The sequence below is a fragment of the Poecilia mexicana genome, unplaced genomic scaffold (assembly GCF_051168715.1).
Source record: "Poecilia mexicana isolate PSO_F unplaced genomic scaffold, ASM5116871v1 scaffold_13, whole genome shotgun sequence".
Classification (NCBI taxonomy): Eukaryota; Metazoa; Chordata; class Actinopteri; order Cyprinodontiformes; family Poeciliidae; genus Poecilia; species Poecilia mexicana.
This window is the reverse complement of record NW_028263382.1, coordinates 24,006,248-24,021,265: the sequence shown is the minus strand read 5'-3', so window position 1 is coordinate 24,021,265 and position 15,018 is coordinate 24,006,248. Positions and strand designations below refer to the sequence as shown.

At 37.1% G+C, this 15,018-nt stretch overlaps 2 protein-coding genes across 4 annotated transcripts in view; one reads left to right on the top strand and one right to left on the bottom strand.

Moving 5' to 3' along the window:
- tlcd2 (TLC domain containing 2) overlaps nt 1-4,674 on the bottom strand; it is a 28,301-nt gene extending 23,627 nt beyond the window's left edge. Inside the window, exons 1-2 of the mRNA XM_014997940.2 lie at nt 3,378-4,674; nt 3,064-3,146 (exon numbers count right to left, since the gene is read on the bottom strand). Of these exons, the coding sequence (XP_014853426.2) occupies nt 3,064-3,146; nt 3,378-3,556 (262 nt within the window). The 5' untranslated portion in view covers nt 3,557-4,674. The remainder of the gene's footprint in view (nt 1-3,063; nt 3,147-3,377) is intronic.
- A 1,991-nt stretch (nt 4,675-6,665) lies between these two features.
- On the top strand, nt 6,666-13,809 carry aifm4 (apoptosis inducing factor mitochondria associated 4). 3 transcript variants are annotated; one of them, XM_014997936.2, is made up of 19 exons: nt 6,666-6,772; nt 7,473-7,559; nt 7,694-7,803; nt 7,886-7,995; nt 8,786-8,830; nt 8,916-8,997; nt 9,098-9,210; nt 9,296-9,382; nt 9,468-9,559; nt 9,652-9,782; nt 9,904-10,019; nt 10,135-10,206; nt 10,890-10,953; nt 11,060-11,136; nt 11,703-11,820; nt 11,936-12,034; nt 12,126-12,201; nt 12,290-12,394; nt 12,884-13,809. In XM_014997936.2, the coding sequence occupies exons 2-19, from the start codon at nt 7,477-7,479 to the stop codon at nt 12,912-12,914; spliced, it is 1,611 nt and encodes a 536-aa protein (XP_014853422.2). In that variant the 5' UTR covers nt 6,666-6,772; nt 7,473-7,476; the 3' UTR covers nt 12,915-13,809. The 3 variants fall into 3 exon arrangements, with proteins under 3 accessions (XP_014853422.2, XP_087868031.1, XP_014853423.2); XM_088011905.1 differs by lacking the exon at nt 6,666-6,772 and adding an exon at nt 6,798-6,856; XM_014997937.2 differs by lacking the exon at nt 6,666-6,772 and adding an exon at nt 6,799-6,939.
- Nucleotides 13,810-15,018: the final 1,209 nt, after the last annotated feature.

Below are 15,018 nucleotides of genomic sequence, written 5' to 3'. Positions count from 1 at the left end.
ATATACAGGGTTTAATTTTGAAGCTATACCAAAAAGTTGTTTTTTCCTCATCTGACAAAAGACATCCTTTCTGTGAACCCTTCAGACATTGACCGCGGTGCTGCTACTAAGAATCTAACATTCTCTTTCACTGGATGATACGTTTGGCCTTGTCTTTCTGTGTTGCACCCGTGTCTCTCTCCTGGCAGACAAAACTTTAGCTGGGACTAACTGCATGAACTCTTTTTATCCTACAACACCTTGAAAACTGGCTTGTGAAGGAGCTACCACTGACAATAACTCTTTACCTTTTGTTTAATTACAAAGAAAATACTTCTAGAACAGCACATCCGTGTTTCTTACTCTGTGTATGTGTGTGTGTGTGTGTGTGTGTCTGTGTGTGAGGTTTCTTTTTGTAAACTGGGGGTTTCCTCTCCACTGTCGACACAAACATGATTGGTATGAGGGATTGCCACAAAGTCAACCGCAATATGTAAGCCACAGTCCACTGTCAACACAAATTTCTCCAGAAGGAGCAAATGTTGTAAAGTCCATCATTCGAACCAGTGGTTTCCTTAGATTTTCCATTTTTAAATAATAAACTGAACTTGCCATCAAAGAACACATGTAATCTTCTTGCATGTGTAATCCGTCTTTGTGACGGATTACAATCCGTCTTTGTGATCGGATTGAATTGATTTCTTTTTGTAACGTGCCTTGAGATGATGTTTGTTATGAAATGGCACTAAATAAATACACTGAATTATTTTCACTTTTTTCAAAAAAAAAAAAAAAAAAACAGGGTTGGAAAACCACGTATGATTGCCCTTCCACTTCACATTTATGTTCTACTTCATGTTGGAGTCACATTCAACTGAAGTTTCTGACAGAGAAAAATGTAGAAAAGTCCCGGGGGGCGTAAATATTTTTATAAGGTGCTGCACATTGGAGCAGAAGCCTTTATTAATTCGCTCTGTGTACTGAAACCCTCCACTACCTGTTTGTGCCCTCAAGGCACAAATAGACGGTTATCAGGGCTGTGCAGTGCCAACACATTCAACGGGCCCTATACGACCAAACCACATTTGAATAAAACCATCAGCTGGTCGCTGTGCCCATACTCTGCAGAGAGCGTTGAATGTGTTCACCTTGACGTCTAACACAAAAATAACATCCTTGTTTGGGCGCCATGAACTGATGCAGTCAGTACTGATTGAATAAATTCAGTGCATCTGATGCAAATGTTATATTTATGGCTGAGCAGTAACCAGCAGGTGACTGTTGGTTATTTTTACTTTTGGTATATATTTCTTTAGTCAAAGACTGGTGGCAATAAAAGCACTAACATCTCTCATAGACTATTACTGATTGAAGATATTTTTCCTCAGATTCAGACACGACACTGAAACCGATCCCGGTCTGGTTCTAGTTGGAAACGAGTGGGATTTGTCACATGTAGATACAGTGTTGACTACTGCTAATAACATGTTGACAAAAGCATTTGTTTGATGTACAGAAACACTAAAGGAATGCAATCACGAGTAGAGATTCTCATACTATTTGTGAATCTGATTAAACGTGAAACTCTCTAACGTGCAAACTAGACGAGTTTACTAATGTTGGACTCTAAACTCGGCACATCCCCAGAAAATTTGACTTTCCAAGAAAAAATGCCAGCTTTTTTATGTTTGCTATTTCTGATTTGGATCACAGAAACAACAGTTTCCAATTACAAATCAAACATGACATTAAACAAATCAGTTGCTGGTTGTGGACTAGAAGCAGACAGTGCATGCACAAAACTTTCATTGGTGTGAGTAAATGTGGATGGATGCACTGTTGCTCAGGCAAGTCAAAGGATGTGAAGAAGTGACCAGGAAGCCTCATGCAAACTCTACAGGTAGCATAATTTGTTGTCATTTTTTGCACCACAGATACTTCATGCAAGAGTACCAGAGTAATTGGGTTTTCTTGGCTGTGTGGACTAAGGCTCCCCTACCTGGCTAACCGAAAGAGGGCTACTGAGTCTTATCCTCATTTGTAAGAAAGACGAGCTTCGTTGAGTGGGAATATTCTTTGTTTTCTATTTTAAACAGCGGTACTTTTATCAACATTTTTACAAAACAGCTTCTTGAGTCACACTTAAGTTATAATATTACTTTCGATTGCCCTCTTGACTTTTCCATAGTTCTTGTGCAATACTCGGTGTGTCTTTTAAAAGTTTGTCTTTCAAGACTGGCTGCTTTTCAGATCCTCACCCACTTCTTTTATCTAACCACCTTCAGAAGCAATACTTTTCAGAAGAATGGCTTCTGAAGATGGCTAGATCTTCAATGAATCACTTATCTCAGACACTTCTGTTGGATTACAAGCAATCCATCTTTTCATCAACCTCTCAGAAAGACAAATGTGTAACAGCTGTACCATCTGGCATCTGCCCCGCGGAGTTCAGGTGTAGCAGCATGGCAGAGGCGGATATTGTCATATTTACACAAGCAACTCTTTCTTAAAAAGTTTTAGGGGTAGTTTTGCTATACCATACCTTTGAGTTTTTCTTGTGTAATATTTCTGACTACTCTAACCATGGAAAGTAACTTTTAATTACATGTGTTCTCGAATGAAGACCAAGCTTGTTTTACCCAAAAATGCACCAGACACACCCCTATAATTTATGTTAAAGTGATACCTCTTCGTCATTTAAATCTATTGTCCTTCTGCTGTGCCTAATGTGCCATTTGGAGGTCAAGTGAATATATGGTAAACCATTTTATTTTATAACCATTTTATTACTAGAGGTACCTTAGCCACATGTTCATTGGTTTAATTAGACATAAGTTGAAAAAATGGATTTGGAAGCCAATTTCTTCTGCCTGAATTTGTTATTATGAAATTATTTTATGTATTTGTACTTCTCTTTCTTTTTTACTAGTCATACTTGAATTTTGTTTTACTTTTACTTGAGTTAAAATATGTTCAAATAGTGCAACGTTTAAGTGCTCTACCCACCTTACTTTAGAATGGGAGCAGGGTAAACAATATCCTCCCGCCATAACTGTATTTAATTACATTTCAGAAGCTACTCACCAATAGAAAGGGACACCAATGAATGTGAAAACACAGAGTGAGTTTCTATCAGATCCTCAGCCATCTGTGGATGTCGGAAAAAGCTGAAACGACAAACACAGGTTCCAATAAGCGCAATTTAAAGCTGAAACTGAGAGACTTTGGGGAATCCAAATATTTCTGTGCCATGCATGTGTAAAATTCCTTCTGCACCACGTCAGTCTCTTTAAGTGGAATAACGGGAATATCTAGAGCCGCAAATCCGATTTAGCGACAACATGCATGGCAGAGATGCTAAACTATTGCGAGTTTTAAACGCTACTTGAAAAACTTACCAAAGCACAGCCCAGATCGCCGTGATAAAGCTGTGCACGAAGGATGTGGAGATATTTCTCCATTTCCACGAATTCCTGCTGGCTGACTCCGGGATGTGAAGCCTGCCGATCCCTGCGTTCACCAGCTTGAACAGGGCCACCGAGCTCCCGGTGGTTAAAATCACAGAGCTGAGCTCCATGGCTGAGATGCTGGTAGATGTTGCGAGGGTGATGATTCAACAGGCCAAAGCAGTCCACGGTGAGTGAGAGCGGCGTGAAGGCGGCGGGAGCCAACCACAGATCCACGGGCCAGACAGACGGACGACACAGAGAGATATTTTGGAGACCCGGAGCCAACGAGATCACGTTAACATGCCGCTTGTTGCCTGGCATTCACTGCTCACTGGGAATATTGGGTGGAGGGTTGCAGAAATCACACGATTACCGTGAAAAGAGAAAACGTGGAGGAGTGGGTTACATAAAATGATCCCCCGCTGATGGCAGGCTGGTGTTCCTCTGAAGAAGCGCTCCCTGTCCACAGGTAGAACTGATGAATGCAGGTGTGAAGCCGTGATGACAGTTGTGAAACCGCCCTTTTGTAAAACCTCTCCCTCTTCAGCTTGTGTAACTTTTTGACATCAACAGAAACCAGGCAGCGGCCACACGCCCCGCCCTACTATAAAGGGGCGTGGCTTCTGGCGCGCTTCACATGTTGTGGTGCGTTCACGTACAGTGGGAAACAACAAACATCAATTACACAAGCTCAACCAAGTTGAAAAAAAAAAAAAAAAAGAAGACATTTTTAGTTTCGCCAAACCCTGCAGTTGGCAGGTACCCTGTGATTTTTTTCAAGTCGGCAAAATTATTGTTTATAGTAAGAAAAATAATGTGATACCTCTTCTTCCAGCCTTAAATGACTGTTCTTTTCCTTATTTTCTTTGGTCACCAAGCCGTGTTAACAGGCGGAGCATGGCGTTCAAGTTAAAAACAAGAGCATCTCTTCTTCTCAAAGTAGATTACTGAGATGTTATTTAAAGCCCAATTCATGATTTATAATTTTTTTTCTTACTATTTGTGAATAAGTGCATTTTTGTACAGTGATAACAGATTTCTAAAAGCATAATTTGGTTGGATAGCTTTGTGTCTTTTTGTTTTTCTTTTTTTAATGAATTAAAAGCACAATTTATATGTATTTGAAAATTGCGTGCACTCTATCACCACAAATATGGATGTAGATCTCTATGATTGATTGCAAAATTACCTATTCAATTGTGCGTTACAGGTATTTGTGGATTTTTTATGCTTATTTCAAATATGTGTCATACTTTCTGCTTTTGTTACATGACAACATTTGTCCTTGAGAAAATGTGTCCACATTGCCTCTTATCTAATACCATCTTTATCAGCTAAAATGGCTTCATACATAACATGTAACCTACATGAAAGACATGCCTGTTACCTAATATCTTTCTACTTCTAATACTGCTCATTAAAATAATTAAATAGCAAAGTGATTAGAAGTTGATGGGATTTATTTTGGTCTGTTACATTTTTCCAAAACACAACATTTGCTGTTTATTTTTGTGGATTATGGTTACAATACCCATTTAGTAACCATTTGAATACATATTGCATTTAGCAACATATATTCTCTTTAGTGAAGTCTTTAGAATATTATATAATTAGCACCTTAGGTCAGTATATCGTGTAACACAACTAATGGTTTTAAGCATACCAACAATACTTTTTTCATTAATTCACAGACACAACATATTTTTATTTATGAGCTGTCCGTAATTTCAAATGATCAAGATCATCAGGTCTGAGGCTATTTAGAAACCATCAACATAACCAACAAAATCAAATTAAAAGGGAAGCAAATGAAAGGGTACAATGATGAAGTTGTTACAATAAATATAATAAAGTAATATACCAAAATCAGACATGATCCATCAATAACTAAACAATTAAACAATTAAAAATGATGAAACTCTAAAAGGATAATGATGGCCAAAAACAGAAATATAATAATAATAATAATAATAATAATAATAATAATAATAATAATAATAATAATAATAATAATAATAATAATAATAATAATAATAATAATAATAATAATAATAATAGGGTCAGTGTTTGATTATTTTGAATAAAGAGTTGGTTTATCATATCACGAAGAACCAGAAAACGTTAGGATAGACTTTCTACCAGAAGGCGTAATTTACATCCAGCTCTTAAACGCAACCAACCTCGTGTGTTCAGGCTCAGTGGAGTTATGTGAAGTAATGTGTGACTCTAAACCACCCAGGACAAACACTGCTGTGTTTTTTGGCTACAGGTCTTTATACACCTGGACTGATTGACTGAAGGCTGACCCTCGGAGATGTTTCACTGCGTCTTCCTTCGGTGCCCTTTTCATTCAATAAAGCGCCTTCCAGCGGACATGAATGATAGCTGTAGTTTTTGGAGAAATTGCGACATCTTTTGGCCAAGAAAAGCGAAGCATTGCAACAGGTTATTATAATACTTGATTATATATTTATATTAGACTTTTGTATGTCATCTTTTGAAGTAGCCATAATTTCCTTGCGTCCATGACTTGCACTCTGCTTGTATTGTATTTATTATTATTATTATCATTATTATTATTATTATTATTATTATTATTATTATTAAGTAATCATCCATAGTTGCGACTGATTTAAAATATGTAGGTGCTTCATATTGTCTTAATATTGTCAGAAATGTGGTCGCACAGTGTTAGCGCATGCGTGTTAGACAATACAATGTAGCGTCATTCCCTCCTGTGTCTGTCTGCTCCATATCAAAGCCGTCGTACGATCATAGGAAAAGAGCGTTTATATCGGTGAGGGAGGTGTTACTAAGAGATTGACATTCAAGTTTAAATGATTATTGATAATAAGACAACAGAAATGTCATCTACTGTAAAAGAAACGTTTGTGTAGTAACTTTTTCAAATAGACCCCTTCTGATGTTAAACCAAAAAAAAGGAATAAAGTCCTCTTTGATTGGGTGAAAGTTAGTTTGATTGTGAAACATTTCATAAACCATTTCAAGTTTGAGTACTCCAAGTATTCATCTCCAACCAGTCAGATTTTCATTGAAATATGCGTGTTATTAATTCTGACGTTTTAAAGTTGGCGTCGGAACGACTAACCCGTTGCCAGGCAAACGTCTCCAAGAGACGCTGTTCAAACATTGTCTCCTCCGACGCCATTTTCGCCGACGCTTGAATGGTGCGGAGTCCGTGCTGTTGCGGGAGGAACTCACGGGTTGTTTCTGCTGAGCGTCATGCGGGCTGGTTTCTCAAAAAAGGTTACATAGGCGGGCAGGAAACCAGTTTGTAGGAGCGGCTACTTCAATTCTGACCGCTGTCTGGCGAAACTACTCAGGTAAGCATAGTCCTAATGCAGAAAAGTAGCACCGTGTTTGTCCTAATTTATGCACGGAATATCACAAGCAAGTTCTCAGTTTTGGTATGATAACTTTAGTAATAATTTCGAGCCAAATTGTCAAGCCTAGTGAAGAATATTTGTTGCAGCTTACACTCAGATTTCAGGTATTAACATTGTTTTACAGTTAGTATTATAGATTTTATCAACTGCTCAAAAGTGTACGTTTGATTTTCTTTTTGTTACTTATCCATAATTAAAATGCTGAATTGTCGTGTATGATAGTTCTGAAATAACATAGTGACGTCACTATGTTCAAATAAGTTTGAGATTCTTCAAATGAAATGGGTTGAACCATGTAAATGTACAGCAGATATAATAACAGGTAAAACATGGAATAAATCTATCATCAGCAGTAGCATATTTTATTTGTTATTTTGAAGAACATAAATTAGACACTGCTGTACAGTTGTAAGCATGAACTAATTGAAACAAACGTTTTTTTGTTTGCTGCATGTTCCCTACAAGTGTGTATAAAGGTCCTCCATAAATCATTTGTATCAGTGCTGCAACAATGGGAGTGTTTGCTTAATAATTTGCATGACCAAGCATGTTCCATCCAGGCTGAGGGTGTATAAGAGCCATTAATAATAGTGTGCAACTGCTGTAACAATGGCTGTGTTTGGATGTCGACATGTAGGAGAATGAACCAAGGAGAGGAGCAAAGTGAAAAGCAGGAGGAGCTGACCATACTGGTTTGTCAGGAGTCTGATCTGCATGATGGACAGTGAGTAACAACTTGCCAGTCACTGAAGGATAAAGATCAGATTTTAGACCTTTTTATGTATTTCAATGACAAAAAAATTGTCTCAACTGTCCCTTTTTTTTTGTTGCATTTTTTTTTTTTTTTTGTTTTTCCAGGATGAAGGCGGTAACTGTGGAGGACCAGAAGGTGCTGTTGGTCCGTACCAAGGGTCAGTACAGCGCAGTTGGAGGCAGGTGTACCCACTACAATGCCCCGCTTATTATGGGTAAATCAGTTTATTTCTAGATTATTGTTAGTATTTTCAATCTGCACAAAATGTGACCAAATTGTGATTATTAACCTCCCAGGAACACTGGTTGGAGACAGAGTGAGGTGTCCTATTCATGGAGCCTGCTTCAATGTGAAAACAGGAGACATCGAGGACTATCCAGGCCTGGACTGTCTGCCAACATACAAGGTAGAACAATAATAAAACAACATTTAACTGCAAAATGAATCCCCTTCAAAAAGTGTGTGTTAAATAAGAGTCAGTTTTTATTTTTTATTTTTTGTTTTTTTCTGTGACTTGGTGGAGTCTCAAAAGCCTCAATAATATCTTTATCATTTTCAGGAAGATGAATTTCAGTTCAGTTGTTTCTCACCTGTTCTTGAATTTCTTTACATCAGGACATGTTTTTTTATTTTATTTTATTTTTTTTAGATTATTTAGCCTGCTATATTGTCAGACAGGTTCTATCTAAGCGTTTTGTTTAATCTATAAACAGTAATCAGACCAGGGCTGGGCTAGTGAAATTGAATAAGCAAAAAAAAAAAAAAAGAAAAAGATCTAACAGACATTTCACTTACACATAACGGCAGCTTGGTTTGGACGTAGTTTTTCTCTTGAAAAATAAAACCGTCATTTGAAAGCTGTTTTCGTAATTCTCGATTTTATCTGTGACTGATATTAAAATGAGTTTGACCATTCCAAACAACTGAGTGTGAGAGAAAAATAATAAAAAAAAATGTTCATGGCATTTTCGAATTAAAAGTACAGATAATATTAAAGTAAAACATGTTCTAAGATGTTTCACTCAGAAGTAGGAAATTTTAAGTGTCCGTCTACATAGAAATGTACCGATAGTTCATGCTGCTTCCCATCTCTCTAAAAGTAGTTCCTCAATCGATAGTGTGCTGTGGTGAACATGGTATTTTAAAACATGAATTGGCTCTTTCATTCAAATTATTTGTTTATGTTAATTTGACAGGTGAAGGTGCAAGATGGCAATGTTTATGTTTCTGTTGACAAAAAGGTAAGCCACATAAGTGACGAGGATCTCGAATGTATACAGTGTCCTTTTATGTAGTGTTGAATCATTTATAATTTGTTGCCCTCAGTCTTTGAAGTTGACTAAGAGGATGAAGGAGATGTGCACTGTTAAGCCCGACGTCAAACACACCATTCTGCTTGTGGGAGGAGGTAAGTTTGGTCAGCTGTTCCTAAATTAGCAACCAATATGCAAACAGTCGTAAAAGTTTGGAACATGTCAAATCTCGAGCACAAATCTGATATATTTCAGGCCCTGCCTCACTGGTCTGTGCCGAGACTCTTCGTCAGAACTGCTACCAGGGTCGCATTATCATTGTTACCAAAGATAGCCTCCCTCCGTTTGACAAACCCAAGCTAAGCAAAGTGAGAAACTTCATCCAAAAGCTCCACTGTCACTGTCACTTTAAGAAAAAAAATGCATTTTCTCTTTGTTTTCGTTGTCTTCAAGGCTATGGATGTGGAGAGCAGCAGCATCCTCCTGCGGCAGCATGACTTCTATGAACAACACGGGATAGAAATGTGGACAGGGAAAGAGGTGAGAGCCAGAACCAACCAGCTACAAATGCATGTGACTTGCTGCCATGTTGGATTGAGCCGTTTCTACTCGCTCCGTGTTGCAGGTGGTCTCTGTGAACTCGGCTGATAAAGTCGTGAAGATGAGCGACGGCACCTCGCAGCGTTACGATCAGCTCCTCATCTCAACCGGCTGCAGGTGAGTCTCGGCATCCTGAAAGCAAATTCTTGGTGCTCTAAAAAAAATAAAAATAAAATAAACATGAATTAGAATATTTTTAATGTCTGCAGAGCGTGCCCTCTCCAGTGTCCTGGATCAGACTTGAAGGGGGTACATCTGCTGCAGACTTATGCAGACGCCAAAGAGATTCACGCATCATCTCTCGGCAAGAGAGTTGTTGTAATCGGAGCGTCCTTCATAGGTTATTATTGAGACTTTAACCACTAGTTTATTCAGTTATGATGATAACTTTTCTTATATGTAAGCAATGTTCTACACAGTAAATATGCAGACGACCGGATTGTTTTTCATTTGTAAAACAGGCATGGAGGCAGCTTCATACCTGTCGGACAAAGCTGCCAGTGTGGTTCTGGTGGGTCCCACCAAGTATCCTTTTCAGAAGTCTCTGGGGCCGGAGATTGGCAAGTTGACCATGAAGGTGAATAGGAGCTGAAAACTCATTTTAACTGCTAAATGCTTTCTTTTTTTCTTTTTTTTTACATTTGTATTCATCTCATCAGCTTTGCTTATTTTTGTTGTTTTCTTACTGTAAGATGTTGGAGGAAAAAAAAGTGAAGTTCGTCATGAACAACAAAGTGACAGAGATCAGAGGAGAGAATGGAAAGGTAACTCAGTTTTTATTGTTTAGCTCTAAACACACCTGTAGAGTTTTTTTTTTTTTTTTTTTTACACTTATTGGTTCCCATGTCAAAGATTTGTAAAAATATTTGAAATAAATTCTTTTAATTTGGGGGCATTCATTCAGGACTTTTCAACAGTGATAAGAAAGTTACACCATGAACTATGACAAACAGAATTTAATCATCACTAGTGCAGAGTAAATTAGACTAAAGTCCAAGTCCAACTACCTGTTACGATTCAACCAACCCAAATGTAACATCAGTCTTTCTAATGACAGACCAGGAGTTTGTTCCCTGACTTTCCCATTAATTACTCTTTTTATGACGCATTCAGGTAAAACTGGTAACTAAAGCTCCACTGACTACTTTGTGAAATTCTGATTAAAATCTAATTGTCAGAGTATTTTAGCTTTGTTTGATCACTGCTGAAAAACACACACAAACACATATCTTTTTTTCTATTTCTATGATTATGCAGCAAAAACGTACAGAAGTTTGACTTTAAAACCAAGATATGTACAGAACCATCATTTTTATGTACCTTATCACCCCTATGTTGTTCATTTCTTCAGTAGACATTGTAATGTAAACAGAAAGAACCCTGCTAAATTCTTGCATAACCTCTGAAATGTATTGCATGTTTTGTTGTCCATTGCCCCTTTTTTTAGGTGAAGGAGGTGGTGCTGGCTGATGGTTCAGTCTTGGAAGCTGATGTGGTAGTTGCAGGAATTGGTAATTATTTTTGTTTTATTGCATAACCTTGTGATAATAAATGTATTTATTTAAAAAGGGAAGAGCAATGACTTTAATTATTAACCTCTTTCATTTTATGTTCCAGGTGCAATTCCCAATTCAGACTTTCTGACAGGAAGTAATGTGGCAGTGGATTCAAGAAAGGCAGTTATTGTTGACAAGGTAACATTCAAAATACAGGAGAGCATCGGGCAAACTGAGATCTTTGTGATGGAAAAATATATATTTTTTTTAAATCAAGAATGTTTTTTACAAAAATATATATACACTGAAAAACAGAATTTTTCCTAAATCTAGTCCCAAAAAAAGAGATTGTCACAGCCTACTTATAGAAGAACCCTTGTGTTATTCGGTTTCACATAAACATTATTTTCCAGCTGGCACCTAAAGTTGTTGAGCCAGATTTGTCTTTGTGATGCAATGGTTAAGGCAAACAGACAAGCTAACCAAGGCATCACTTACATGAACAAGAGCATTATAAAAGTAGGAAAAATTAGAAAAATATGTTTAAAAATTACTTTCTGTTTTGTGGTGCATTGCCAGAGAGCTAAATGTTGATTATGTATGGAACAGATCAAATTATGGTGCGGAAGGTCTTAGTTGACAGCATCCATTAATAATTTGTTTACATGAAAGGAGTTCAGTTTTTATTTTTGATTTTCAGAGGTTATTTGTCTCTGGTGAAGGCGACACATTGGACTCATTATCTGCTCCATCTATTCTCTTAGTTCATGAGGACCAATGTACCAGATATCTTCAGTGCTGGAGACGTTGTCTCCTTCCCTCTGACCATTCGTGGGGACCAGAGGGTCAATATCGGTCACTGGCAGATGTCCCATGCTCACGGTTAGACACTTTTCTATTTATAAGATCTTTTCCTTTCCTTCATCTTTTTAAGCTATGTTTTTATTGCACATGTTTTTACTTTGTCTTGAACTCTTAATTTTGTTTCTACCACCAGGAAGAGTTGCAGCTCTGAACATGCTGAATAAACCAACAACAATTGAGTCGGTTCCTTTTTTCTGGTCTGCATTGGCTGGAAAGAGCATCAGATACGCAGGTAGAGTAATTAATACAAAGTCTCAAAAACCTTTTTTAGTTCACAATAAGCTGAATTTAATCTCCATTTCACTTTTATTTGTTCTTTTCAGGTTATGGTGAGGGCTACACAGAAATCATAATTAAAGGCAAACTGGAAGAACGGAAATTTGTGGCCTTATACATAAAGTGAGCAGTTGTGGAGCGACTCTTTGTGCAGTTGGGGATAAATCTGTTCTGGTCCTGGTGACGTTTCTCCTGTTTGTGTATCTGACAGGGACGAGGTGGTGGTTGCTGCGGCCAGCATGGCGTTTGAGCCCGCCGTGTCTCGTGTTGCAGACCTGCTGGATCAAGGCAAAGCCATTACAAAGACTCAGGCTCAGTGAGTCACAGTTTGCATTTGTACAAACTAAAATGCACGCTACGCAGTAGATATGGAGCTCTCCTCAAAATATGTTGAAAGCTTTGAAATAAAATATCTTATTGCAGAGGTAGAATTTTAGATGGGAAAAATTAGGAACAACTCCAACTTTTTTTTAAGTAGCTATTCAGATAATACTCTGATGAAATAGTTTCTGACTAAGTCAGTAATGGCACAGTTAGCAGGGACTCTTGACTAGTCATGTGTAAAGTAATGACAACCAAAGCATCAAAGCAGGTATTTTTGACTAGATTATTTGTTTGAGAAAACAAAGGAAATATTTAACTTTAAAAGACAAGACATTTATTTGGGATGTTGTTAAATCTTAATGGTAATGACAGACTATTTTTGACATGTTTAAATAGCTTAAAGCCTGCATGGAAATGAAATTGATATTCAGGTTATTGACATTAATGTTCTGTGTAATAACCATCTTGCTGATGTTTGCAGATCTGAAGACCTGAGCTGGCTGGGGATATAACTGGTTGTCATCAGGAGCAATCGATGATGTTGTCTCCATCTCTTTTTCTACTGTCTTTCTCTGCAGTGCCTAGATTGATCTGTCCATTTACAGCCACAGGCGTGGCGGTAAACTAATCAAATTGTTGTTTTTTTTCTTATTAAGCCGTGCTGTTACCATAGCAGCAGCTAAACCTTTAATGTGTTTGTTGATCATGCAGACTGAAGGATTTAATTTACCTGTAATTAGAATAGAATAGAATAGAATAGAATAGAATAGAATAGAATAGACTTTATTGATCCCCAAGGCAAAATTGCTTATTTGTTGAAAGCTACTCCATCTTAGGTAATAAATACAAAGTTTTTAAAACTTTGTATTTTTGTAATTACTTTGTGTGTGTGTGTGTGTGTGTATATATATATATATATATATATATATATATATATATATATATATATATATGAGTGATAATTTCAAAATGATATTTATTATAAACAAATAAATAACAAGCAATCACATGCAATACATGAATCGATAACCTATAAATGAGTGCAGAAAGAATTTGAATCAAGTAGCACAGACTTGTGCATTGTAAAGCCTGATGGCAACAGGCAGAAATGACTTTCTGTGGCGTTCTGTGGTGCATTTTGGCAAAATGAGGGTAATAGGGTAGTTAAGTTTTTGGTGCTGGTTATTTTCTACTTTTAAAAATCAAAAATAGATGTGCATTTCTCTCACTCTCTCTCTATGGTGATTGTGTTTGTCATATGCAGCCTAAAATGTAAATTATTAAAATGTTTACTGACTGCCCAGCTGGCATTTACATAAGCAGCTCCTTAAGATCAGGACGTTTACTGAAAACAAAATGAAGATTGTAACATTTTTTGGCTTCTAATAAAAAGTACCTGGTACCAAATCTGTTTTTTCTCTAGTCATTTCTCAGATAGATAGATAGATAGATAGATAGATAGATAGATAGATAGATAGATACTGTCTAAAATCTCAACCCGTAGCTATACTCCAGTTCTGCATTAAAGTTGTTACAATAAAAACCAAAGATTTCCTAATCTATGCAATGTACTAATGTGACGTTTTGTAGCCAGTTAGAAAACTCAAACTTAACTAAATATAATTCCTTCATTCATTCCTTCACAGACATTACAGGCACAAATTAAATTACATGAATTAAACACTTTTTAAAGTTAAATTAAACGTGTGTAGTATTTTTTTCTCAGCAGGTTGCAGCTGCCTGTTTTATCTGGACGTTTTGGAGCACTGCTTCATAGAGGACCCCCACCGGTCAACCAGCAGGACTGAGTTGAGGTGACAGTACTGACCAGAATAATTAATAACTGTGGTCACATTATTATGCAACCCACAGGATAATATTTTTGTTTTTTTTTGTCACATTAAATGTTTAAAATCATAAAACACCTTATAATTTTTGACATATGATGATGGTTTAATGAGGATGGTTTATCTTTGTTAAGTCGTGAGCTAAAATTCCACCACAATGCTGTTAAGTCATAAAATGGATAGTAAAAATAATATTATACATTTAGACAACCTCACCTTGAAATAGTGCGAGGAATCAATGTCCAGCTCATCTGGAAAGTCGGGAATAGTTCAGTTGTAGATCACAGCAGCGGCTAACCTCCCTGGTTGCTGGGGCAACTTAAATAAAGCCAGTGCTCTAATTATCTGAGCTACCCCATTCATCCGTCCCCCCTTGAGGTAATGCGCATGCGCACATCGATGCTACGTCACATACTGATTACTCAGCAGATTTCTTATCACCGATATGTAGACGTTTACGTTTACAGATTTACCTGCGGAAAAATGATGGAACGGGAGCTTTTAATTCAGAAACCTTCCCATTTTGTCTGAAACTTATGTTTGTATTGAACCAGCAATTAGAAAACATGCTTCTGTTACATGACAGTTTACTGCTCTAATGTAATGGGTTTTAAATGTTTTCTTCTCTGAAAAAACACACCAGTAATAAATCTCAGGCTCTGAAAAGAGTGAAGGGATTATTTAAATCCACAAGGGGGCGTCCTGAACTGTCTTACACTAAAGAATGAGCACGAAAGAGATTTAAACCCAACCATAGTTAATATTTTAG

Bases quoted from the DNA above. Each gene is read 5' to 3' on its own strand.
- aifm4 (XM_088011905.1), top strand. From the start codon at position 6,822: ATGCACGGAATATCACAAGCAAGTTCTCAGTTTTG. The intron at 10,207-10,889 runs GTAACTCAGTTT...CCCTTTTTTTAG, and splicing joins TCAGAGGAGAGAATGGAAAG to GTGAAGGAGGTGGTGCTGGC. The intron at 11,821-11,935 runs GTTAGACACTTT...TTCTACCACCAG, and splicing joins GCAGATGTCCCATGCTCACG to GAAGAGTTGCAGCTCTGAAC.